The sequence below is a fragment of the Amblyomma mixtum genome, chromosome 4, assembly GCF_055824585.1.
Source record: "Amblyomma mixtum isolate Tamu chromosome 4, ASM5582458v1, whole genome shotgun sequence".
NCBI lineage: Eukaryota > Metazoa > Arthropoda > Arachnida > Ixodida > Ixodidae > Amblyomma > Amblyomma mixtum.
The window spans coordinates 121,239,680-121,267,079 of NC_143015.1; the positions used below are offsets into that span (position 1 = coordinate 121,239,680).

At 47.3% G+C, this 27,400-nt stretch overlaps 1 protein-coding gene across 1 annotated transcript; it reads right to left on the reverse strand.

The window, feature by feature from the left end:
* Positions 1-265: 265 nt before the first annotated feature.
* LOC149348107 (uncharacterized) lies at positions 266-27,400 on the reverse strand. The gene is made up of 10 exons (XM_089541687.1): positions 27,328-27,400; positions 21,396-21,564; positions 15,803-15,954; positions 14,848-15,103; positions 8,637-8,812; positions 5,836-5,927; positions 3,764-3,839; positions 1,906-1,988; positions 928-997; positions 266-333 (listed from the first exon to the last, which is right to left on the reverse strand). The coding sequence occupies exons 1-10, from the start codon at positions 27,398-27,400 to the stop codon at positions 266-268; spliced, it is 1,215 nt and encodes a 404-aa protein (XP_089397813.1).

A 27,400-nucleotide genomic window follows, 5' to 3' on the forward strand; every position in this document is an offset into this window, starting at 1 on the left:
ACGACGTTCCGTAAATGAAGATCTCTTCGCTCACTGCCAAACACAACTGCTATACTCACTGCGAAACAGGGACTGCAGTTGTGACCGAGAGCAAGATAACACACACAAAAAAGTTATGTGATGGACGCACACACACACACACACATACACACACGAAAATCGTTATTTAATAAAGAGGTGCTGATAAGATTTTATGGCGACCAGCTATTCAGATAATCAGCTTCTCAGACTGAACGCCAGGCCGACGGTTTATGTTGGAAGGGTTTCACAGGAGCCCGTAGCGTTCTTGGCGAATCAGATCTTGCGGCTTGAAGGTATGCACTGATGAGTGCCCTGTGAAAATCAATAACCGTTGTTTAGAAATGCGAGTGGCGTAAAGGGCTCGTACTGATCGTCAAAGAGGCCGTAACATTTCATGATCTCATCGCTATGCTCCCGGAAGGGTGAGTTAAAGCGTTATGCCTCGTTTGTCTGGTTGTCATAGAAAAAATTATTCTTTGGGCAAAAAAGACCAAGTTCTTCATTTTATGTGCGTTTGTGACCAGAGCCAAAGCCCCGAGAATTTTTCCGAGCTTTGGGAACGAGGTGGTTTCAATAAATTTTAACTTCGAGGCAGTAACTTTTTATTAAAGGGGAGAGCTTCAAGGTGTATATCATTCAACGTAAAGTTTATAATTGGCTATTTTTCAGGAATACATTATTTTTCTACGCAGACTGCACCGGTGGCGCACACCTCGGCCGCTGGCGGGCTGATATGCGCGCGTACCCTTTTTAGAAGAACGAGGGCGCGCCGATGCCACAGTCGGCCTGCAGCGATGACCTCGTCGATCGAGCAGAAGCGCGTAGCATTCAGACGAGCTAAGACCCTGGGAGGGAGTCATAAGGTGATACGTTGAAAGCGTGATTCGTGAATTTCTTGCTGCTCACCCATCAATGCCAGTGTCCTGTCAATTTCGGCCCGGAAGATGTCCAACATCTTTTTGACACCGTCTGTTCCCTGAAAGGCAGGTCGGTTGCTGAATGGCCGCTGATGAAAGTGGTTTCAAAATCTGTAGTTCTATTGGTGGTGTTAACGTCCGCCTTATGTGCAAGCCTGGATCTCTAGCATAACATGGTATGTAGGCAGGCACCGATGAGTTTCCTCAATAAATTAGAAGGAAGTTATATGTGCTATAATGACACTGATAGTTTTTGTCTACACAAAAATGAAATAAGTCAGGAAGGGTAAGGTAAACAAGAAAAAGGAAGGATACCCTTCGTCTGCAATTTTTTTCTGAGTAGGAAAGCATAAGGTGCATTTGTTACATCAGCCTTTCTTTATCTGCGCATTTCCTCAAGCGCTTAACTACTTGCTCAGTTTTGTCTTCATTATTTATTTAGAGATACTGCTGCCTTTCTTATCGTCATACAAGGGAAGAAACGAGGCATTTCAATAGAATATACCTACTCTCCTTTGCGGTGAATGTAGAAAGACCGAAGAAAACTTATTGGTGCATAACAGCTGTATCCATTACGGGGTAGCAGTTACTGGGTTTCAGTGGCTACAGGCCCGTGAAGATCTAAATGGCTTTCCTTGTCAGGAAGCACACAATGACGTCGTTTGTAAAAAAAGCGAGCTGGCAATTAAAAGATACGGTACTTGTTACGCCAGCTTTTTTTGCCACACCCTGTGGACTTAAGTGGTTATCAGCATTGCCAGGCCTCATCACAACCGTATACCCGTAGCGCTTGCTTAGCGGCCGTGATCAGATTACTGATATCCGAGCCAGTGTACTAAGATACTGTTGCACATAAAAGAGCCACGGAAAGCCGAAATTACTCCGGAGCCTCCGACTACACGTGCCTTATGCCCAGTGCACTAGTTGGAACCGAATAAACTTAATTTTTTACAGCATAGCCGCTTACGTTGTAGGCCAATCCCCATAGCGCAGGCCTTCCGACGAAAACTCCCCTGGCGCCGAGGGCGAGCGCTTTTATGACGTCAGTACCTGTACACAATGCAGTAATGTTCAACAGTATCGCAAGGGAAAAACAGTTTACAATTGACAGCGAGGCGCTGGAAGTGATAAGGGAATACGCCTACTTAGGGCAGGTAGTGACCGCTGATTTGGATCATGAGAGGGAAATAACTAGAAGAATAAGAATGGGGGGGAGCGCATTTGGCATTTAAGATCATGAATGGCGTTTACCAATATCCCTTAAGAGAAAAGAATACAACTGCTGTATCTTATGGGTAAGGTGATACAGATATGCGCAGAATATACCGCCCATATATTATATAGCGTTCATTGATTACGAGAAAGCATTCGACTCAGTAGAAACCTCAGCAGTCATGCAGGCATTGCGGATTCAGGGTGTAGAAGAGTGTTATGTCAAAATACTGGAAGATATATTATATAACGATTACACAGCTACCATAGTTCTCCATAAAGTCAGCAATAAAATTCCAATAAGGAAAAGTGTCTGGCAGGAAGACACGATCTCGCCTATGCTATTCACTGCCTGTTTACAGGAGGCATTACGGAACTTGAAATGGGAACAGTTGGGTATAAGAGTTCCCTGATGACATTGCCTTGCTAAGTCACTCAGGACATCAACTGCAAAGCATGATTAATGAATTAGACAGGCAGAGCAGGACGGTGGGGCTAAAAATTAACATGCAGAAAACCAAAGCAATGTTCAACAGTCTAGCAAGAGAACAGCAGTTCGCAATTGATGGCGCAATGCTAGAAGTACTAAGAGAATATGTCTATTTAGGGCAGGTAGTGACAGCTGATCCGGATCATGAGAGGGAAATAACTAGAAGAATAAGAATGGGTTGCAGCGCATATGGCAGGTTCTCTCAGCTCATGAATGGCATTTTACCAATATCCCTCAAGAGAAAAGTATGCAACAGCTGAATCTTACCGGTACTCACCTATGGGGCAGAAACGTGGAGGCTAACAAAGAGGGTTCAGCTTAAGTTAAGGGTAACGCAGCGAGCTATGGGAAGAAAAATGATAGGTGTAACGTTAAGAGATCGGAAGTGGGCGGAGTGGGTGAGGGAACAAACGCGGGTTAATGACATCCTAGTTGAAATCAAGAGGAAGAAGTAGGCTTGGGCAGGGCATGTAATGCGAAGGCAAGATAACCGCTGGTCCTTAAGGGTAACGGAGTAGATTTCAAGAGAAGGCAAGAGTAGTAGGGGGCGGCAGGAAGTTAGGTGGGTGGATGAGGTTAAGAAATTTACGGGAATACGGTGGGTGCAACTGGCGAACGACAGGGTTAATTGGAGAGACGTGGGAGAGGCCTTTGCGCTGCAGTGGGCGTAGTGAGGCTGATGATGATGATGATCTTACCGGTACTCACCTATGGGGCAGAAACGTGGAGGATAATGAAGAGGGTTCAAATTAAGTTAAGGACAACGCAGACAACTATGGAAAGGAAAATGACAGGCCTAATGTTAAGAAACAAGAAGAAAGCACAGTGGGTGAGGGAACAAACGCGGGTTAATGACATCCTAGTCGAAATCAAGAGGAAGAAATGGGCTTGGGCAGGGCATGCAATGCGAAGGCAAGATAACCGCTGGTCCTTAAGGGTAACGGAGTAGATTCCAAGAGAAGGCAAGCGTAGCAGGGGGAGGCAGAAAGTCAGGTTGGCGGATGAGATTAAGAAGTCTGCGGGGATATAGAGTGGCCGCGGCTGGCACCGGGCAGGGTTAATTGGAGGGGCATGGTTGTCCTGCAGTGGACGTAGTCAGTCTGATGATGATGATGATGATGACCTGTTCGCACGCCACCGTCCAGGTAGACCTCGAGTGCACCTCGCACTGCTTTCACCACCGCTGGCAGAGCCTCGATCTGCAAGAAGCGAATGGCATCTACAGAACACCGACATGAAAATGAACTGAAAAAAAAATGCCAGCATATTTAGAGCCACTGTTACAGAAATTTGCCGAGGGGAGGGAGTTCCAGATGAGGAAGTCGGGAGAACACAGGGTGCAGCACGCACGCACGCACGCACACACACACACGCACACACGCACACGCGCACACACACTCGCACACGCGCACCCCCCCCCCCCCCACACACACACACACACACATACAGTAAAAAGTGTGTCGACTGTAGGCTTAGAAAATATATACTTTGTAACACGCAGTATTAAAATTCTAAGTCTGTAAGGCTGACCATTACAGTGACGATAGGAAGGCTGAACATAAATTGCGATGGTCCTAGTACGGGACACTGTATGCATTTTATTTGCCATTGCATTGGCGTAAGTGCCTCCTGTAAACCAGTTATATGCTGTGCAATTTACCGTAATTTCCGCTGTGGAGTCCGTAGGCTCCACACGCTTAGTAGCTGAAATTATGTGCCTCGCGGTCTACCTATAGGTGTGCACTGCAAAGTATTTTCTTCACTATCGTCCACTATAGCTTGAAATTCCCAAAGCGATCCTGTCGCAAGCTTTACGATACTTGCACTGCTCTTCGTTGCCATCGCGTGGTTTCACGCGTCCTGACTGGCACTAGTTGCTATCTCGATTGCGAAGGCCATGATTCCACGCAGAAGCGAAGGAGTGGATGCTCTGGAAAGCCATCTCTTGTTACGTTATTGTGAATGACTTCTCGAAAGATGGCTTGCGGACGTCTGCAGCCGATGTAGAGAATAGCAACGAAGATGTCGAGGACAATAGACCCCTTTAGCATACCGTGTACCGTGTTTACATTACCGGTACCGGAGTACCGGGAGCCCGCGCGCAGCCAATGCGCACGCGCAAATCGCCTTGACGGCGCCAGATGGCGCCACGTACCCGGCAGATACGCGCGCGCCTGCAGCATCGGGACCAATCAGCGCGTGCTCACCGGCGGTAGGCGGGCTCTCGGTACTCCGGCAACGGTAACTGTAACACGGTATGCTAAAGGTGTCTAATGACGAGTCTTCTTTCGACGTAGAAATCACAGAATTTTTGTGCTCTGACAGCCTCGATCACCATTCTAAACTTGCGGATATACATTTTAATGCCATAGTTGCATGCGTAGCCCGTGATGATTATGTACCAGATGCGGACAGTCTAGTAAACAAAAAAGAGATTTTTTTTTAGCCAAAATTGAGGAGTGTTGACACTACGTCGGATGCGGATGGTACTACGCCAGAAATTGTGGCACATAAGCTGGACACCCGTACAAAATGCGTGGTCCTCTTTTTGAACTGAACCACTGACGTCTCAGAGAGGTCTTGATCAAGTATTGCCGATGCGTTCACAGTCATTGTTTAAGGCGCTCTCCCTGTACGCCGCCCTTGAATCACGCGAACGATGGGAGGGCCATAGCGGTGAGCTGGACGTGTAAGAAACAGGACTCTTTACAAGGTTCAGCCCTTTCCTATTTCTCTTTCCTTTAGAAAGATGGGATGCGCACAGGAGACAATCACAGGAAAGAAGACGGGACGGGCGCAATCCCGTCCCGTCTTCTTTCGCCCGACCCGTCTTCTTTCTTGTGATTGTCTCCTGTGCGCATCCCATCTTTCTAAAGCAATATGAACCAACTTGCCCAACAACGCATCCTGCTGAACTATATTTCTCTTTCGCAGTATAGAAACTCGACGTCGTGAGTAGGACGGGAAGTCCTATTACAGATCTTAAATAGCGTTTCAGCGTAGCGCACCAGCATACTTTAAAACTCATGAGCAGCGAGATTACTTCTTAGCGCCGAACTTTGTGGGTACTTGTCAGGTAAATTTCTGTCCACTGGTGAGATGAGAAAGTTCGAACATTGCGCGACTATCTTCTTGCAAGAAAACCGAGCTCCTTGTATCACTCAGGCGCGTTTTAGTGCCGTGTGGTGCGCTCACCGTCGAGGGAACTCCATCCAGCTGCCGTCCTCCATGGTTGGAAACAATGATCGCTTTGACCCCGTAGTGCACCGCCAGTTGTGCGTCTTCGGCTGCGAAGTCCCAATTGACAGAGCTCTAAAAGCTCTCCACACTCAAAAAAAAGGTAGTAAAAAGGTAGTAGGTGCAGCAGTTACTTACTCTGACTTCGTTTTACCACTTTTTTACTTTGCTTCCACATCACTCCAGCGTAAAAAAAGACGAGCACAAAGGAAGACAACACTTACGACACGGACAAACGCTGCAGCGTTGTTGCAGCGTTTGTCCGTGTCTTAAGTGTTGTCTTCCTTTGTGTTAGTCTCTTTTTTTACGCTGGAGTGATGTGGAAGCAAAGTAACCAACTTGCCCAGAAGCTCGTTTTACTTTTTTACTATTTACTAGCCTCTTCAAGGCACAGTTAGTAAAAGTAGCCATTGCTACCTTTTTACTAAATATGGTAGCTAGTTACTACCTAGTTAGTAACCGTTCCTTTAACCCTAAAAAAATTATAAATATAAGTGATACAGACTATAGTGAGAATAAATTGGTTTTGCATTAAAAATTTCTGCAAGGGCGTGTGGTTGGGTAGACTAAGATGTTTCTACACTCTAAGCTAAATCTCGACGGGTAAGAGCCACTAGCCCGTAACTGAGAGTCAGATTTAGGGAGCATATAAGACAGAAAGATTTACTGATGCACGCTCAGCGCGCGCGTCACACGTGTGTGACCCTTTCTGGTTTGTGCTTTTGTTGCATTCTGGACCTTTGTGTGTGCCCGGTAAGGTTCTTTGATGCCATCGCCTCGCATAATTTGCTCGTCTAAAGCGCAATAAGCCTCAATCTAAGCGTGGGATTTACTGCCAGCACGCTCTGATAGCTCTGCCTGGTTTCCGGAATCAGTCAAATTGACCATGTAGCTTTCTTATTTTTCCAGTATGCACAAATTTAAAAAGCCACGCCAGCACACCGTAAGAAGAACCTAGCAACATATGCGAGTTTCTACTCATTTTACGAGGGGGTACCCAAAAGAAACCGGACTGAATTTTTTGGTCGGCAAGTAGTAGTAGTGAAAACATTTATTTTTTTTTTTCAAAAGGAAGAGTTAGGGAGTAGGGGGATGGGGATAGATAGATGTGGAGCTTCAGTGGTCGGTCTTCCCTAGTCCAGGATCCCGTTAAAGCTTCTGTGGTGCCGCGTTTTGCCACTAGGAGCGCTTAGCACGAACATTCCAGAGTCAGTAAGCCGAGTGCCGTCGTTGAAGGAGGTCAGACTAGTTTAGGCAGAGTTTTAGAGTGACGACTGTTTTGTGTGAATGTCGTTTTTGCAATGGCTGATTTTCGTGAACAGCGTGCGCCGCTGAAATTCTGATTTTTGATCGGAAAAAGTTGAATGGAAACTCTTGAAATATTAAGAGAGACGCTCAAGGACGATGCTATGGGGACAACTCAAGTGTTCCTGAATCGAATCCTGAATAAAAGCAACAATCATGCCAATGGAAAACTTCAAATTCACCTCGCCTCAAGAAAGCTCGTCAGGTGAAACCAAACCTCAAAACAATGCTGATTTGTTTTTTCGACGTGAGAGGAGTCGTCCATTGAGAATTTGTTCCGCAGGGTCAGACAGTTAGCCAGGCTTTCTACTTGGATGTTTTGAAAAGATTGGGCAACAGTGTGGTGTGGAAGCGGCCAGATTTGTGGCGGTCGGGTGACTGGTTTTTCCATCATGGCAATGCCCCTGCTCACACAGCCCTGTCTCTACGGCAATTTCGGACCAAAAATGGCATGGCCCCTATTCCTCATCCTTCATACTCTCCCGACCTTGCCCCGTGCTACTTTCTTTGTTTCCTAGAATGAAAAAATAGGTGAATGGAAAACATTTCGCTGATGTTGCTGAAGTGAAGAAAAAAACGACGGAGGCACTGTCAAGCATCACAAAAGATGAATTTAAACAATGTTTTGAAAAATGGAATGAAAGGTTCGACAAGCGTATCATTGCAAGTGGGGAATACTTTGAAAGAGATTAAAGGTCTGTGCTTAAAATGTGAATAAATAAGTTCAAACAAAAATAAGTCCGGTTTCTTTTGGGTACCCCCTCGTATTAGTAAACACTACTAGCTTTTGTTTGCGGCTGTAGTGCTCTTCACTAGCCTCTTGACTTCTCCGTTTCACTATTTCCGTTTGGCGTGACGTCATCATAGCGAGCGCGGACGACCGCCTCGTCGCAGATGACCGCGACGAGACGAGTTGGGGCTCTGTCTCTTTCCGTCTGGCGTGACGTCATCACAGCGAGCGCCTACTCGCGGCAGCGACGCGCCGCTGCTGCTCGGCGCACCGTAGTTACGCTGGGACGACCGCGACGAGACGAGTTGGGGCTCTGTCTCTCTCCGTCTGGCGTGACGTCACAGCGGAGGTCATGCTAAAGGTCAAACGTGGTTACACCGCCGGGACGACGCTGGAGGGCTCAAACTGCGAGCAGTATTGCTTTCGCAATAAAAAAAAAAACGGTTCACATTCGCTGAAACAACCGGTGTATTTTTCATCTTTGCGCGAAAGATCGCTGTCACGCACACCTAACTGTGCAGTAACCAGGATTGCTGGCAACAACACTGGCTTATTATCTAGAACGCTTTTTTCCATGATAAAATGGAGCGCAACCGGGAACTCGACATTGCGAAGTGCGGGTGCATGCTACGTTAGCATGAAAACTAACACCGAATTTCTGTATGTTTCAGTGAAGTTGTACACAGTTTAGAATGCACTACTGAGCCGTATGGGTGTGTCTTACGTGACATGATTCCTTTAAGGACGACTGGAAGCGACGTGACACTCTTGAGCCAAAGCACGTCTTCCCAGGTCAGCGACTGATCGAAGAAGTCGTTGGTGTACTTCGTGAGGCCGGAACCACTTGTGGCGTTCGTCATGTTGAAGTTGCTGTAAACCGACTGGTCGAAATTTCCCAGGCTGCAAAAGAGTAAAGTGAGCACGTTATTTTATTGCGAAAGCAATACTACTTGCATTTTCACGCCTTTGCCGTGCCGCGGCGTTGACCACCATTGACCTTCATTTGACCTTGATTGCATTAGATTAGATTGGATTAGATTGGATTACATTGGATTAGATTAGATTAGATTGGATTGGATTGGATTGGACTGGACAGGACTGGATTGGATTGGATTAGATTAAATTAGATTAGATTACATTGGATTGGATAGGAGTGGATTTGATTGGATTTGATGGGATGGGATGGGATTAGTATGGTTTGGGTTGGATTGAATTGGATTGGATAGGATTGGATGGGATGGGATTGGTATGGTTTGGGTTGGATTGAATTGGATTGGATTGGATTGTATAACCGATGCATCACCACAAGTCTAACCGCAAGCACCACCTCCAGCTACACTACCAGCTGAACCATGGCGTACGTACGGATATTGCTTTCGCAATTACCGGGCTTAACCAAGCTAAGCCACAGCGAATTTTTTTATGATGCAGACCATGTACCGAAGAATGCGTACGGTTTCTTGTTTTTGCCTTCTTTTGTTTAGTATCTAGCGGTTATTAAAAATATTACCGATTCCACTATCCACCGGCGTTAGCACAATAAATCAGTGAATCTTTATTAGATGCCAAATGTAGTGGATGTGTCAAATAAATACGCGAGATGCGCATGAGTCTCGGAGGCCGCCGTTACAGCTCGTATATGGGATACGGGTCCGGCAAGACGAGGCTAGTTAACGGGATGAAAAGGCGGCCGTGGTAAAAGTGAATGTTGAACAGGTTTGTTAAAAATGAATAGATAATCGGGTATATCGAGATAACAGCCGAAAACTGCTAATCATTTCCACTAGAACACAAAACAGGTTCACAAGACGCACACAGCACAGATTGGCTGTTTGTAAGCCACTGAGGGGCTTGTGCTTAATTTCTGTCCATTGGAGCGATTAGAGCAATGCCAAGCAATGTCAACACTAGTTCAGAGTCGCCGTAGAGTATTTGTTTCCAAGCGATTAGTGAAGGACTTCATGAACTACATTCTCACAATTTCTTTGACATGAATGTTCTTCACGGTTCATCAGTGCATTACTCGTCAGCTGTAGCGTCGACGGGCTGATCTATATGACTCGCGACATTGCATGCAAGCCGGACTGTTACTAACCTCCCCAAGGAATTGACACGAAAATAACTTGCATACTGCGCCTGAGTTTCTGTGCTTACTATTTATTCACTGGTGGGAGCACTGATATTGTCTACCGAAGAACTTTCTGTGAACTTTTTGTGAACTTAGCGTGGCTAACCACGGACCAGCTGACGCACCAGTTGGCTTTGGTGACCCTGGCCCAGGATATTCTAAACGTTTAGTGCTGTGTCGCATTCAGTTTGCTTCTCTCTCTCCCCCCACCCCCCCTTTTTTTTTTGACCTGCTATTTCTACCCTCTCCCGCTAGGGCTCTGCTCCGGTAATCCTTGGGACATAGCAGCAATAAGTAATTTTTGCATAGCTCTCGTTATTTCCAGTTGAAGTCTGGAACATTCTTGATACGAATGAATGAAAAACGCTTATTGAATCGAGTGAAGCCTTCTCTGCCGATTACGCGTAGTTCAGGGACCCCCAAAGAAAATGCAGCAGCCTTGCTTGGTCCGCAGGACATCACTGGTCTTCCATGTTTCAGCTAAACAAAGCCTTTTAACGATACAGTGTTAAGGCTCCCGAACGTTCTGCAGAAAATCCGGTGTCGTCTTTGGCATTGTGAGGGAAAAATCTCCAGAGAAGCAGCCTAAGTGGGCCACCTAGGTCACGTGATATTGTGGCGCCATCACAACCTGTCCGCTAGATTGTGAGCAAGCTGATCATTGTGGAAGGGGGCAGTTAAAGCAATGATTGCTCGCGAGAGGTTGCTCGGCGACCTTGGCAGTGCTTTACACCCATGTGTGTTATTCGGTCTTGTATTGTAACCAGTTCTGTCAAAATAAAATGATCAATCAATCAATCAAGAGCAACATGGGTCGCACAATCGCCGCCGGTGGCAGCATTTGCGGTCACAAGGCAGTGGAGCATCGCTTGACTACTGCGCCGGGAGAGGCATGATGACTCCCAGGGATCTATGAATATATATACAAGTCGATAATGACCAATTCAATATATATGGGCATTAGCCCAATAACGCTATCGCGTCATAGCCTTAAGGAGGAGCTTAGTGTCCCCCCCCCAATGTGATGGGCTTTGTATACAGTCGAACACCTTTATAACCCCAGACCCTTCGTTACACAGGTCCCTTCGTTGTGAAGGTCGTGCACCGTATCGCACGCAATATAGCAAGCTAAGCACGGTCAACAAAAGAAAAAGTTTATTTGACGTGAATTGAAGAGTTGCGTATCGAAATAAATCACCGCTTTCATTCTGGGTACTTCCTCCGATGGAATGTACAACTGCAGCCGACCTTATCCCATCAAAGTTCACGGTATGCTAAGTGGCACGCTCCACCTAGCTGGCCGCACGGTTCATTTCGATGGCTCGGCGAACGGTGATCTCAGTCGGCAGCGGAACCTTGTGCTCGAGGTTCAGCAAAATTCGTTTGCAGCTTTCCCGTGTGCCTTGGCAGACCGTATTAGCCCTTATCTAAAGGCTGCTACAGGGCGGTGAAATTCGATGCTATGAAAATTACATTCACGTGCTCCAGCATCGGTACATCTGCAGCCACATTGTTTTCTCCACCTGCAGAAGCCAGTTCGGTTTCTCCCGCGCAGTCTCTGCTGTGGTGTAGTCCCCATGCGCATTGCAGGTAAATGGCGGCTCCGCTGCCTGCGTTCGTTGTAAAACAACAAATCAGCCGTCGGGGACACCGTCGTTGTGAAGGAATTTTTTTTTGTAGTCGCATTCGCTGTGAAGGTTTCACGATGCAGACGAAAGACAGGAATTTGGTCGGGACGTACGAAATCCTTCGTTACACAGATCGTTTCATTGTAGAAGCGTTCGTAGGCGTTCAACTGCATTGGGGAATGCCGTTATGCATTGGAAGCCCCACGAGGGGTGATACAGTGTGGCCAGCTCATCTCAGAGCGGACATCAGGCTCTATATATAGGCTTTTGGGTTAATTTTGCTGATGATGTGTAAACTACAGTAAGTGCTTGTTTGGAGCCGCCTGCAAGCGGCTTTCTTTGCGAGCTTGCTGGGAAGTGAAGATATCCCTCGATGTTGTTCCAAGATATCACTATACGTCGGAACCAGGTTCTGGCGAGTCCTCCTCTTCAGCTCGGTTGGTGCGTCCTCAAGCTACTGTGTCCGCCGCACAGTTCTCAGCCAGGCTGGCCTGTCATGGTGACCGTATAACAAGATGCCCGCCGGTGTCGACCGCGGGGTCCTGACTTACGATTTGGAGGGCAGGCTGATCCTACCCTTAAGCTAGCTCCGGCAGGCCGCCTGGGGGTCTGGCTATTGCGTACGGAGTGGCCCTCTTTTAGCCTTCGACCATCTCGAGGGCCACTTCCTCTGCTTCCGGTGGATTGTCGTAGTTGACGGTGACGGCGCGGATCACCCAATGAGTGTGGTCGACAATGGACATTAGCTCCCACTATGTTTCCTGGGTAGGTGGAGGCATCTACTTAGATCGCGTTTGCCACTCCGACTAGGAGTTACTCCGGGGCTCTAGCCTCCCTGCGCCCCTTGCGTAGTGTACATTCCGTGGTTTCAATCTCACGCAATGTTGTCCTAGTTTGATAAGAGCTATGTAATGCATGCTTTCGTAAATACAGTTGTCCAAAAAGTAATGCCCCTCATCTTTTATTGCGAAAGCAATACTACTCGCACTTTCAAGCCTTCGGGTGACCCGGCCGCAGTTACGTTTGACCTTTAGCGGAGTGAATATGGGCGACCAACTCGCCCCTTCAGATAGCCCGGCTGCAGTTACGCCGTGCCGCGCACCTGTGGTGCGCCGCACACTTGTGGCGCTACTGCCGCTGTGATGTCATACCAGCTGTGGATTATGGGCGACCAACTCGCTCCTTCAGACAGCCCGGCTGCAGTTACGGTGTGAGTTTGCCGCGCTGCGCACCTGTGGCGCTACTGCCGCTTTGACGTCATACCAGCTGTAGATTATGTTTTCTTTCTCTCAGTCGCAACAACATCAAAAACAAAATATAAAAAAAATGACCGAATACGCTTTGAGTCGTCGCGCAGCGGCGGCCGGTAGCCACGCGTGACCCGTAGACGCGGCGCACTGCTTTCCTTGAGTTGGAGGCGCTGCGCTTTTGCTTTCGCAACCTACCAGGATTAACCAAAGCTAAACCCCCGCCAATTTTTTCTCTCCATTTGAGAACAAAATAACGCGCTCGAATTCAACAGGCTATAGCAGAAACATGCCTGACGCGCATGTATGTCCACTTTCAGCTCCGTCACACAGATGACGCTGCTATACCAGTCTAAGAAAATGGCGTCGGTGTTTGACGTCCGCTGTAAGCAGCGAGCTATCATTGAATTTCCTGTAGCTGAATTAAGTGTTCGTTGTATTCATAAACGTTTTCGTGCTGTCTATGGAAGCTCTGCACTCGTCTTAAGCACCGTTGTACGCTGGGTCAAAGGAGTCAATGTTTCTGAAAGTGCCAAAACAGAGCGGCACGATCAGGCGTGGCCTGGGCGACCGGCCACTGCAACCAGTCCCGAGGCGCTGAGGCCATGACCTGTGCTACCATGACCCGTGCTAACCATGACATCATGACCCGTGCTAACCATGACACCATGACCCGTGCTAACCGGCGCATTACGGTTCGCCAACTCGCTGAGGAGCTGTCCGTAAGCAGATGAAGCGCCGCGGGAATCTAGACTCAGGGATACTCCAAGATATGCGCTAGGTGGGTTCCACGAAGCCTCTCAGCTTAGCACAGAGAGCAATGAAAAGTCATTTGCAGAAGCGTTTCGACGCTGAACAGGAGGATTTCTTGTCTCGGGCAGTGACCGATAAGTAAAGCTAGGCTTATCACTTCGCGCCAGAAACAATCCATGGACTGGCGCCATCAAAGTTCTCCAAGAACAAGAAAGTTCAATGCGACTGAGACGGCCGGAAAACTCAAGATCAGTGTTTTTCGGGACAGTGACGGAGTTATTCTTGTGGATACGCTGCCTAAGAGCGAGACAGTATGTTCAGAGAAGTACAACAAAACTTCTGCAGAAAGTGAACCAGCGTTACCAGCGTGTGCGAGGCAGATTCTTCTAATCATGACAACATTAATCCTCATACCAGCGTGACAACAAAAGAAGCGATTGCCGAATTCGGGAGGACTGCTCTGCCCCATCCTCCTCACAGCCCTGACTTTTTGGACAAACTTATATTCTGTGAGTATTTGTTGGCGCGGAACGCTGTTACAGAACCCGTGCTTGTAATTTGTTGATTGCAAGGAACGTAGTCTCGTTGTAGCCTTATACGCTGCCCAGTTTAAACAGGCTGCGTGTTATTATTGATAATTTATCCACCGCAACCGAAAAACCGTAAATGTTGCCTCTCCCGTGAGTACGTCATGTTATTCCTTTTTTCCTTTTTTTGTTTTGTTTGCTTTGCTGTAGTATACACTGACGCCATGAATGCCTAACCAATTGTCCTTGCTTGTTAGTAACTTATGATTTATGCTTGTGAATTTCAAAGCTATTTTATTTGTATCATTTTATACCATATGCTTTCTGCTATTTAATTCCTTTGAGCATTCTATCGTTTTTTTTGCCCGTATGTATTTCTGTTATAGAATGTTCACTAATGCCTTTTTTTTCGTTTATCCATTATTGTACCTTTGTGCTCTCTTTATTGTGCATAGTGCCATTTCTGTAGGGGGTACAGACCCCGTCAAGCCAAATCCGTTTGGCTTTTTGTCTGCACTCCCGTCATCTGTACATGTATAAATGCAAATAAACTTGAATTGAATTGAATTCTTGACGAATGAAAAATATCGGCAAAAATCAGCGTAAAAAACCCGCTTTTGCTTGCATTTCTTGGTGAGGCGCAAATACTTACGTGACTCCCTCCGGTATGGTGAAAACGTTGCGGACGTCTACTATGCGCTGACCCCAGCTTGGGGCATCAACTGTCAGCACGACGGCCGAAAAATTGGCGCAGTAAGCCCGGTGGAGCAGTTGTTCCGTCACTGTGCGGTTCTTGAAGACGTACAGCTGCAACCAGAGTATCGCATTGGGTGCCGCTGCTCTCAGGTCTTCGATGGACGTGGAGCTGAGCGTACTCAATATCATCACTGTTCCTGCGTCTTGGGAAGCTGCATCAAAAGCATTGCAACAAGTGGCAGCGTAAGCTTCGACCTCCGAGTGAAGGATCACGGTTGTTTAATAACACCCCCTGGCGTTGACCTTAGCAGAAGGAAATGCCATACGGCGTTCGCGACAGTTACGCCGTAATCCTTCGGAGAGCACCAGCCCGGTCTCACAGCGATTGTATTTCCTATTCATTACTGGGTCTCTCTCTCGAAAAAAACTTGCTGTTGGGCTGGTTGGCTCCGGTTCATTGCTGAATTTAAAAGCGAAAAAAAAAAAACCGCAGGGAACTTGAAGGGAGGCGACAGGGCGAAGCCCACTGCCAACTGATTTACTTGACCCACGAGCTTCTATTATCACATGCGCATGCAAGTCACCAATAGATAAAGAAAGACACCATTAAACACGCTCAAATAATCGTATTTGGTAATTCAATGCATATTTAATTATTAAGAGTAAGCTATTTGGGCCTGCGTGTCATTATTCATCTAAAGGTGACTTGTCTGCATTATATGCGTCCTGTGAGTGGGTGTATGTGCGTCCGCATGTTTGTCAAGAACTTCTGAAATATAATTTCGCACTCAATATGTGGACCTACGAAGTATAACGGCGTTCAGCACTTTGTGACAACTCTGCAGCTGCACTGTAGCACCAGACGATTACAGAACAGACTGTTGACGATAGTGCAGCACGGCGTGTCGTACCTCTGGCAGTGCCGTTCTCTCCATCCTCGTGCGCCATCCGCTGCATGGCCGAAGGCGCGATGCCTAGGGGCATGCTCACCTCGTGACCCAGCATGGTGGTGCTCGCACTCCTGTTGAGCACGTTGACGAGGACCCGGTAGAGCAGTCGCCACCTGCGCGTACGGGAACTCTCAGGGGAGGCTTTGTTCGCCACGGGTGGATATACTGAAGTGGTGTTCGACCTACTGGGGGGGGGGGGGGGGGGGGGAGGGAACAACAGTTTGCCATATATGCGGCGAAGTTGTACACAAATAAATCTATACATCTACACCTTGATCCGGGCACGGGAATGAAATAGCGGGGGGGGGGGGGATAATAATGTAGTGTAGTGAATTTGACAGTTGCTCTTAGATGGTGATCAAAAACATTTTATTCTCTCTCAAGCGGATAGGGTACAGAAGCTGTAGTTTGCCAGTGCTCACCTATGGGACAGAAACTATGCAGATAGTTCAAAAAGGGTAGAAATTAACCTGAGGGCAGCGCAGCGAGCTACAGAAAGGAAAATTGATATTCCAGCCGAAATCAAGAATAATTGTTCATGAGCACAGCGTGTTGTGCGAAGGGAAGACAGCCGGCGATGGAAGTCAGGCTTGGGGATGTGATGAGGAAGTTTGCAGGGCCGCAGCTTACGCTGGGAAGGGTTATTTCAAGGTCAGTGAGACCTTTGCCCTACAGTGAATGAGCAGCCTGATGACGGTGGGGGGGGGAATGATATATTATGAAATTTACTGCAGTTTTATGTTTTGACTTTGGTTTGCGGTAATGCCACCATTTAGTTGCGATCATTCCCAAGGAGGAGAAATTCTAGAGGCCCGTGTACTGTGCGATGTCAGTGCATGTTAAAGAACCCCAGGTGGTCGAAATTTCCGGAGCCCTCCACTACGGCGTCTCTCATAGCCTTAGTCGCTTTGGGACGTTAAACCCTACAAACCAAACCAAACCATTCTCAAAGCACGAAGGAAGCCTCTGAAATTATCAGGTCAGTAGTGGAAGCCAGACCTTTATGCATTTTAGGTGAGAAGCCCTAAATTAGGTAACGATGATCCGAAAATAGATAGTGCAAATTTGGCTGAAAATTCATTCAGTCACATACACAGAAAAAAATTGGCCCACTATTACGCCTCTCGGTAATTCGGTTTTTGAGAGCAGCTGCTCCGGTACTTGCAGCATTGGCGACCGCGTACGGAGCACGCGGTGCCGAACGGAGCGGTTCAATCCGGAACTGTACGGTAGTCGAGGCCGAAGAGGCAGTCGTGGCTCTAGCGGCAGCGGAGGGCTGCCGATCCAATAGGTCCTTAACAATACTCACCGACTCACAAGCTGCATGCCGCAACTACCTAAACGGCAGAATCAGCCACAGCGCGCTCCGCATTCTCCGCTCAAGTGGAAAACCGAAAACAACCAGGCCAAACACACGACAGTTTGGGTGCCGGGACATACCGACATTAAGGGAAATCAGGAGGCGGATAGGATAGCTCGAGGGTACGCAACAAACCGAGCATCCAACAATCCCGACCCCGCTGAGGAACCCGAGCCGGTAGCCCAAAGCTATACAGACATTCTTAACTACTACAGAGGGATCAGGCGACAATACCCGCCCCCACACAAACAACTCAATAGAGAAGACGCCGTAGCATGGCGACAGTTGCAAACGGGAACATTCCCGTGCCTAAACATCCTAAGTAAAATCTACCCCACACAGTACAAGAGCGAGTGCCCGTGGTGTGGAGACAAACCAACCCTATACCATACCACATGGGCTTGCCAGAAAATAGACAAGCTACCCATAATAGAAAACCCGAGTGCGGAACAGTGGGAGAGGATGCTATCCAGCGACATCCTGAAAGTCCAACGAGGACTAGTAAGGCGTGCACGCAGGGCAGCTACCCTCAGCGGAGCCCTGGACTAAGGGAACCGACCCTGAAGAGAAGATGGTAGACTCGATCTGAAGCCGCAAAAAAAATATTGTAAAATAGAGCAAATAAACGTTTTCCATTCATCCATCCATGGACTTGGGCAGCGCGCAGAAGGTTCTGCCGCCGGTGAGCCTCGCCTCGGGTGAACGACCGGCGTGCTTGCAGCGGGCGCTACTCCGGCGACCACGATGTGATCAGCGAGGAGACGCGCTAGTCTGAGGCCGCGGATGGCCGCCCGGAACCTGCCTTCTCGCCACCGTAGTACTCTCCTCCTGCTTTTACTCTTCGCTATCGCCGTCTTTCTTCCTCGGCTGCGCTCAGTTACGCCGAGGCACGCTGCTAAACCCGGAACGGGAGCCTGGCAGCTGAGCTCTATAGAAACGACTGCCAAGGAGACAAACCCAGAGCTGCATCAGGCCAGCCATTTAGACGAGTTGGTAACTGTGTTTTATGCGTTACAAGTTTCATCAGAAACTCTGCCTGCCTTGGTAAAATAAAACATACACTCGCCAAAAGATGGTTTTTAAAAAACTTGACGTTTCGGGACCCCTACGGGTCCCTTGTTCACAATGAATGATGGACGGAATGGGCCGCTTCTTATATGCGCACTTGACAGCGCAGTGAGTGGGCGTCGTTATCCGGGAGATTACCCTTCGGGAGATTACCCAAGTTTTTTAAAAACCATCTTTTGGCGAGTGTATGTTTTATTTTACCACTATGCCTCTCCCTCGCCAGACAGGATTCTGTCGAACCCTTGATTACTCTGCCTGCCTTCTTAGTCAATTACAAATACGAACTAAACCTATGTTCACCGTTAATTGCTCAAGCATTTCCTTGCAACTAAAGTTTTCAGAAGCATCAACGTAAAGAAACCATCAGGTGCCTATTACTTGTGACCTCTCAAGGGAACAACCCCTCCGAACCAATCTCAGGACACATATGAGCCCGTAAGATACGACAGTATAGGTCCGATCATTAAGTTTCCGGGAATGAGCTACCGATGTTGTAATAGTCTGAGTGAGTGTTGCCGCTTCGAAAGCCGAGGCGTCAGAACGACCAGCACCAAAGGTATCAGATTTTGAATAATACGTTATGGAAGGTATTTAGAGCTAATGAAATTAAAGTTAGAAGAATTGGGAGCGGGCAGAAACTTGAAACAAGTAACGCCAACACACACACACACACACACACACACACACACACACACACACACACACACACACACACACACACACACACACACACACACACACACACACACACACACACACACACACACACACACACACACACACACACACACACACACACACACACACACACACACACACACACACACACACACACAAAAAGGGGGAAAATTTGCACACGGACAGCACTTTCTTATTGCTGTTTGTGCTTGCTTTGCTTGTTTCAAGATTAAGCAACAGCACGAAATGAATACCTAGTAAATAAACAGGACCTCACTAGTAGCGGCCCGGAGATTATGAAAAGTGTAGCACAAAAGAGTCGTTTGCATATTTGGGGGATCAAGATGGCGCCCATTATCGCCCCCGACAAGTTCTTGGGATGAAAACGACTGCTTGGCAGAGAGGTATGTTAGCGCAAAGTAGTTGCACTTCGGGATTTTTACTGGCTTCACGCACTGCTGATTACTAAAGTGCTCGTCCACGAAAAATTCCAGAATTTTCTTCAGCCAATAAAGATCTGTGCTTCTCGTTAAAAGAAGGCACTGCAATTGAACACACGTTTTCATTAAGTGGTACTTTCCTTGCTCAGTCATTCCAGCGTTTGCAACCCAAATTTCTTAACACTGTTTCCAAAAATGTTTGCAAGAAGAAAGATACCTGATCGCAAACGTGTTGATTTTGAAGTAAAGCCCCAAACCACGTACATAAGCCCTTGTTTGGGAAGGCGACAGAGGTAACTTACGAACGGGGAAACTTTTCTTTCCACACAATATGCTGAAAGCAATCCGGGCCTATTCAAACTACTGCAGCGGATTTTTGGAAACGGACTGCACGTCCCTCCCATAGAACACAGTACACTCCAGATCAGTGATCTTAAGAGAAAAGTGGCCTGATAAGAACCAGTTAGGGTCGACAAACGCTGACTTTTCAGTTCGCTGAACTATTGAACAGATCTGAAATGGTCATCGACTTCAACAAACCCATCACTAGTTAATGTAGAAATTTCTTAGTTAATTCAGCCATTTCGCTCATGACTCAGTGATGTGCATTATAAATAGAATTTTCATTACCAAACATGCTGAATCATCGAATATTAGTTATTTCCGCGCTATGCACTTTGAAAGTGTTTTTAATGCTCGCTATTAGATGCTGAATTGTTTTTCTGGTTCTAGTTTCATACTTGTATTGTATGTATTGTTTTCGGCTTTCGTATATGCTGTGCTGGTTTCGCACTTGTCGAATATTTTTGCCTTTGCTGTTGGTTTACCGACCTGGATATATTACCAGCAGTCGTGTTGTTTGTCGTGATTACAGTCGTAGGTAATTTTTGTAAGATTTAAAGAGAATGCAACTTATCCTTCGATATTTTGGAAAGTTGTTTTCTAAATCTTTACTGCTGACCAAACTTTCATTCCTGTGAGGTCTGTTCATTAACGTAAACACTTGTAGAAGGGATTAAGGCCTCGTAAGGCTTTTAGCCTTCAGCCTTTTTGCCTCCTATTAGCACTCTATGAGGAACAAACAGCCAAAAAATTATCGTGCGCGCTACGAGAGCCAGGGGATAAAGAACTGGAACGTATAGCCCCAATGAGAGTGAAGCACTATTGATGGTGGTTCGCAGGGAGTGAGGTGGAACATGTTTCATTTATACCGATACAATTAAGTGACATGCTAAAAACATTACAGGTGGACAATGTTTTTTGTCTAAAAACTTGTAGGCCACCAAAACAAACAAGAAACGAATACTGTCGTTTTTACGTTTCGGAAGGTGTTTTCGAGACGACAGGAGAATTTGGACGTTCTTGTGGGAGGTACGTCTCCGAATATTTGAAAACATTACGCGGACAGTTGCCACGGCAGCTCAGAGTGTCCTGCCTCCCTGCAATTTCGAAACAAAAATTTTCTCACTCACCTCCGGCCTTTTAAATGCTGATTTATGGCTTGTTCAGTAATACACGTAATATGAACTAAGAACTTGCTCTGTTGCTTTGAGCAACCTCTTTCAATGCTGTTTTTGTTTTACTTGCATAAGTCTTTAAAGTTAAAATTTAAAACATTCCATCACGTTAGCTGGGGCGTTTCGTATAAACAGCGTATACATTTGAACTATCTCACAGTTTCTAAGGCGGCTTTATCGTGGAGTGTGTTCGGTTATTGCAGTGTACGCAGATGCTAAAGATGAGAATAAGAGCTACAATTTAGTTTTGTAAGTATAATGTTTTCGAGGATATATCTGTGCTTATATTGGGTGAATAATGTTTTGGATATGCGTGTCTTCCGAGGCCAGTGACCGTTATTACTGCCGCGAAAAGTATGCCTAATGATTTGACTGCCGGAACTGCTCCCTTATCAGATACGTTTTTTTTTCACCCTCTTTTGTAAACTAATGAGAAGCGAATAAACAGCCACTTGTTTGAAGGTCTTCGCGAAACCTGTGTTTTAGCCGACCTTTTGAAAGCTGCGGTGTTCTCATACAAAGTCTGTTCTTGGTCGGCCCCGCTCTGGTAGTAGTCTCGCACCGTTCTGTTGAGTTTGGGCAGTCCGAGGCGCCGCAGGTCATCCACGGTCACGACAAGCTCGCTGCCGTTCGTTGGTCTTTCGTCGTCGGAGTCAAGTCCTGAGAGCAAAGAACGAGATCAGTTTTGAACTGCCTCGTACGCAGCACCGGCGGTATGCTTCTTGAACACAGCCTAATGCCAAGAGCCTTCCCATTTCTAGAGCACAATGCTCTGGGCTCTTGGGGGGGGGGGGGGGGGGGGCTTTTCTTGGCTGCATCACGTGCTTTGAATGCATTAGCATTAGAACTCCCATGTCGGGAAAGTGTCCGTCCGAAGCCCGGTTGGCAGGTGACAAAGTAGAAGGAGGGAAATCCCCCTTCCCATTTTCAGGTGAGAGGAGTGAAGGCGAAGAGAGGGTGGTTGGCGAGAGAGAATCTGCTGTCTCCAGTCAGAGATGAGGGTGAGAGAAGAGAGGGTACGGCGGCACGGTCTGAACACCTCAGCGGCAGCGGTTGTTCCGGCCGGGTGGAACACTAATGCCTGGTTGGTTTGGTTTATTGGGGTTTAACGACCCAAAGCAACTCAGGCTACGAGGGACGCCGTAGTGAAGGGCTCCGGAAATTTCGACCACCTGGGGTTTCTTTAACGTGCACTGACATCACGCAGCACACGGGCCGCTAGAATTTCGCCTCCACCGAAATTCGGCCGCCGCGGCCGGAATCGAACCTGCGTCTTTCGGGTCAGCAGGCGAGCGCCGTAACCACCGAGCCACCGCGGCGGGGCGAACACTAATGCTAAAGTATGCTTTACTGCATATATGGCATTGATCGTCTATAATTTTTTACACCAAAAGTGGTTTGCTGTTGCGGTGGAGAACCTGTACTAGTGGTCCCACATGTCAACGAGATCAGTAGTTGCTAATCTCCAATACTTACACAGCGCCTGAAGTCAGTAGTCTAAGTGCTGCAATCTGTGTAAATTTGGGTATCACCTCCTGTTTCAATGTCGGACTGGTCAACCAGTTTAGGCAAATCATGCCTTCTCTTATTATCCTTTCCTACGCTCTGCCTTTCACCAGCCTTCTTGTTTGCCCCGTTTGTGCAACGACTTGGAGACAGCGCGGCACCACTAGAGACACTCTATACGCTTAATGGGAAAACGCACTTTTATCATCACTTTTGTTTCGCAAGGCAATGCTCTATAGAGGAGCATTCACCAGTCATACTAGCCGCTCGCGCTGTGACGTAAGTGGCAGCTCCCCAGCGATGGCACCACACTGCGAGTATAAAACCAACAAAACCTTGAGAAGGAGTCCCGTTAGAGAGAGGGTGATACGGCTGGCATTGAAATAGAAGCGATGCTGGTTTAGGGTGCTAGCACAGATGCAAGACAGTGAGAACCAGAGCGGGCTTGTGTGCGTCGTTCGATGTCCCAGAGAAAAACATATGCGAGGCACTGCTGTGATGTGGGCGACATTCGATATGCGCATATGTATTGGTCCTGAGGCTGAACAGTCTTGAATGCAATGTGTTCTTAACTGCGGATTGTGAACTATTCTGCAGTGAAGCCTGCTAATGTGTGCGGATTTAAATCCACCTCATAAGCGATATACAAAAATGGAGGACTCTCAATGCACGTGTGCTGCCTTTTGCACGCTTCACCCACGCATGACACGCATGTTTGATAACGCAAATCGAAATTCTGTCAGAGGCTTGTACGCGTGCTAGGACTTTGCGCAGCCTTTAGGCCTACAACGTTGCCCGAAACGGAAGCGGGAATCGAGAGCAGTGAGAGTTGTTGAGTTTTCTAAAAGCCGTCAAGCACGTTTAAAAATTTTCTTACGCGTACTGCGTGCATTACGATTTTCGGAGCCCTACTTTGCAGGCAACGCAATGCGTACCTTACCAAAACGCAGCGTACGTTACGGCTACCAGAGCTTGTATGGGTGTCATCGAGAAGAAGCTTCCGACTCCAATTTTTATGCGAAGCATATTAACGTAGGTTTCGGGCCTTCGCGCGACGCCCGGCGGTGGCCACCATTGACCTTGAAGTGAGATCACATGATGTGACGTCACGTGATGACGTCACACCGGCTGCAGATGGGGCCTCATATCGCGCCGTCGGACGTCGCCCGGCGGAGGCCTCCACGCTTCGGTTCGCGCCGTCGCGCGCGACGCGGCGGCGGCGCCACCATCGCTGCATCACGTGATATGTGACGTCACGCCAGGGATGAAGCGGCGCGCGCCCGCCGTCGCGTCAGTCTGTGCCCGCAACCGCGCCAGCGTCTTTGCGCCGGGCGTGTATGCGGTCAAGATGCCTCCAAACGCTAAGGACGTTAATAATAAGAATGCAAAACGAAGGCTGCTTCGCATCCACTGGGCTTAACCTTGATATGCCTCCAACTTTTTTTGAACTTAATTCGGCTGCTGAAGACGTGGTCGCGAGATCAAATCCCAACGGAGCCGCCACGTTTCGGTGGAGGCAGATTAAAAAAAAAATGACGGGAAACTTAAGCTCCGCCTTAAGGGTATGACGCGGCAGCGTAATGGGCTAATTTCCACATATGCAGATGGCCATTCTCTACTTTACATTCATAGATCCCTGGGAGTCCTCATCCATTTGATTCATTTGAATGAATCCATTTGATTCATTGTACCGATTAAAAATCTCTGTATGTATTCACAACATAGTAAGACACAACCACCCTATTCATGCATCAATACTTCACCTCCCGCTTCGGTCCACTAGAAACCTCTCTTCCGGCAATTTCAACCTCCCTCCCATCCGCAATGTATATGGTGAGCGTTTAGTGCAGTCTGCTGGGGTAAACATTTGGAACGCGATACCCATTTCTCTTAAAAACTCACACAATTTTGCTGCTATGTTTAAAAAACACTTAATTGAAATAATTGATTTAACCTGAAATTCTTTTTCGTCACAATTTTCTGTTATTATGTACTTTGTATGTAACACGATAGTTTTTACTAACACTTGATGTCCGAAAGTTCATTTTGCATGTCATGTTTTCAAAGCTATTTTCTTTCTTTTGCCGCGCCGAATGTTATCTACCAGTGTTATTTAGACTGCTTTGCTTTTAGTCCTGTACTACGCTTACGCTTTTCTGTATATGTCCGCCGTTTTTGAATTTGCTTTTACGTATTTTGTGTACTTGGACCCGAACTAGCCGCTGGCTATGGGTCCAAAAAGTGTTTGTATTTCCTGTGAAAGAAATTCGAAAATAAATTGAAATTGAAATACCCCTCCTTGCGCAGTGGTGCCGCGGTTAAGCGAAGCGCCACTGTTTTGCGGTGGCAGCTGCTCCCACCGGTGGGCCTGGTGCTCCCCAGGTAACTATCCCCGTGCCACCACACCATTATTTTAACTGCTACATGCCATAGTGGAAACTTCACTCCCTATCAGGTGGACAGGTTGGGGCCGCAATATCACGTGACCTAGATGGCCTCCACCCCCTGCCTCCTAGCTTGCCCTCTGGGCAACACCTGACAGAGTGATGCTCGTTATCTTTCGCTCACAACGCCTACGCTGGAGTGTAACGGGTCCTTTAACGCTCTGGCGTTAGAACTCTCGTGTGGTGTTCGATGTCAATGCACGTTAAAGGACCCCAGGTGGTCTAAATTAATTCGGATTGCTACGTTATGGGGACTGTTGCACTCTCCACCCGAGATCTCTCACTGATTCACTTTGCGTGAGAAGCTTATTTCGCCCTTCCCAATGTCATAAGTAATATTAATACAAATGGTTGTTTTTTATTGCTATTTACTTCCGCCGAGCGATATTTTTTTCTGACTTCGGCAAAAGAACGCATTTTCTTGAACGCATTTTTAGGCCACGCGTGCTTGAAGCTGAAACGCAATACTTTTTATCGGTCACACACTACACACGTACTCTGTACGTATACAACCTCGTTTCTATGCGAAAATTTTTTTTTAGGTTCGCCTTAACTGATTCACTTCTCACAATGCCAGGACCCTCGATGCTCTAAAGGGGCACACAGGCTTCGGTTTCGCTGGAAAACTTCAAGAAGAACTCCATAATAGGATAAATGAGTTTAAAAAGCAGTGCCCTTTCATTCATCTAAACTCAGCAGCAAAATCAGCACCAAGAAATGTGAAAGGCAGCAGTGTCAGAGTGCTTTAAACGAAAATAAGAGATTGATGGACGAGACACTTTCATTCTTTCTTTTGTCATGAATTTTACAAGCCGCTGCAGCACACAGCTTTTCTATGGAATAAGTGTCTTATGTCATTATCATAAGCGGTAGTGAATATTTACCTACCTTACTGACAGAAAGGCCAAGAACAAATTATGGTACACAAACTATCGAACATCAAATTTCAAAGTTCTCCAATTCCTATCCAGATATCATAGCTACTGCAAAAAATGTTACATCTGTACATCAGTTTAGGCAAAGAGCACGTGCCTTATTGTGTCATTGATGTTCTGGTTTGTCTTTTTTGCTTTGTTTTTGTTAAATATTCCTATGTTTCTTCATGTCGCTATTAAGCAAAGTGCCATTTATTTCTCGCAGCTTGTGCATATGTATATTGCATGTAGAATTATATAATCATCTGATCTGATCGTGATTAGGATGTATGATTATGGCGATATGTTATGTACTACTGCCTCTGCTGCGCCCGGCGAGGCCAAGACCTAGTCAGGAGACCAATAGTCTCCTTTTGTCTTGCCTCGTGGGCAATACTTGTATTGCCTAAAAAAATGAATAAATAAAAATAAAAGTCAAACCTAATTTGCTGAAAACATGGTGGTGAAAACATTTATTTGGAAGGGACAGGAGGTATGTTTGGATCAGCCCGTAAGGGACCGATCCTTACAAGCACTAGGTGGAGGTCCCTAGTATGGGACCCCAGTGGCGGTGGCTTGTTCGGCCTGTAGGTCGTGGCAGCCGAGCAGGGTCGCCTCCCAGTCCTTCCGGGTTGGGTTGGGGATGGGAGGAATGGCCGGGTTGGAGGGGCAGGCCCACACAATGCGATATGTGTCCGTAGTTGCCGCTAAAGGAGGGGTCAAAATGTTTTAGTGCTGCCGGGCACAGCAACACAGCAACACGGCAATGGCGGCTAACCCAGCAGTTCATAGTGGTCAAAAGTGGCCAACATTGGAACCCCTTCCGAAGCAACAGGCGCCTCTACAGGGCTCAAAGGCCAAGATCACGCGATCAGAGACGGTGCATGCGAATAGTGTATCCTCAGTGATGAGACGTTGAAGACATGACCCTTAAGTGATGAAGGCGGTGAGCTTTCCGTAATGAAAAGGGTACCGCTACCACAACTACCACCTCTACTACTACTAATTCGGCTGGAAATATTACCACTGTGACCACTGCTTCTCTTTGTACTACTACAGTACGAAGACCACGTGCGGCTCCATCGCTCAACGCAGCAAGTCGGCGGACAGGCGAAAAATCGCCTGAGGTGTATTCAAGGAATGAAAGCTGGTCCAGCTTTCTTTGACATCGCTTTTAATTCTGAGGCAGCTGTGCAGCCCTGTCCGTTATGAACCGACGCGCAGCGGAATGCGTCCTGCGCTCGCAGCGAGTAGTTAGGACTGCCATTAGAGACCAGTGGAGTGCCTTTGTGACAATAGTGCGAAGCAGGGACCTGCGGATATATTGATTACTATCTTACGATATGCGAAAAAGTTGCGTTCATAAACAACTGCCCGTTGAAAAAAAAAAAATGCGCTTCTCCTGAGTTTACGGTTATGTGCCAATTTTAGAGCCGCTTGCAGTGCTGAACGGTAAGGGGTGACGCAGCTGAAAGTGGGGGTATGTGACGTGAGCCTCGTTCCGTGCTTAGGACAGCACAAGCGCCAGGCCTCTCGAAGCAAAGCGGAAGCCAACTTACCTGTGGCCGCCACTGGAGAAAGGCAGAAGGTGAATGCAGCCAGGGCAACGAACTGTAAAGGCGACGGTTTCAT

What these genes read in the sequence shown, in the direction of transcription:
- LOC149348107 (XM_089541687.1), bottom strand. Translation starts at nt 27,400, where the DNA reads ATGAAACCGTCGCCTTTACAGTTCGTTGCCCTGGCTGCATTCACCTTC. An exon ending in GGACGGTGGCGTGCGAACAG is followed by an intron (nt 1,989 to 3,763) that starts GTCATCATCATC and finishes CATTGTGTACAG; the next exon opens with GTACTGACGTCATAAAAGCG. An exon ending in TATGGGGATTGGCCTACAAC is followed by an intron (nt 998 to 1,905) that starts GTAAGCGGCTAT and finishes CCTGCCTTTCAG; the next exon opens with GGAACAGACGGTGTCAAAAA.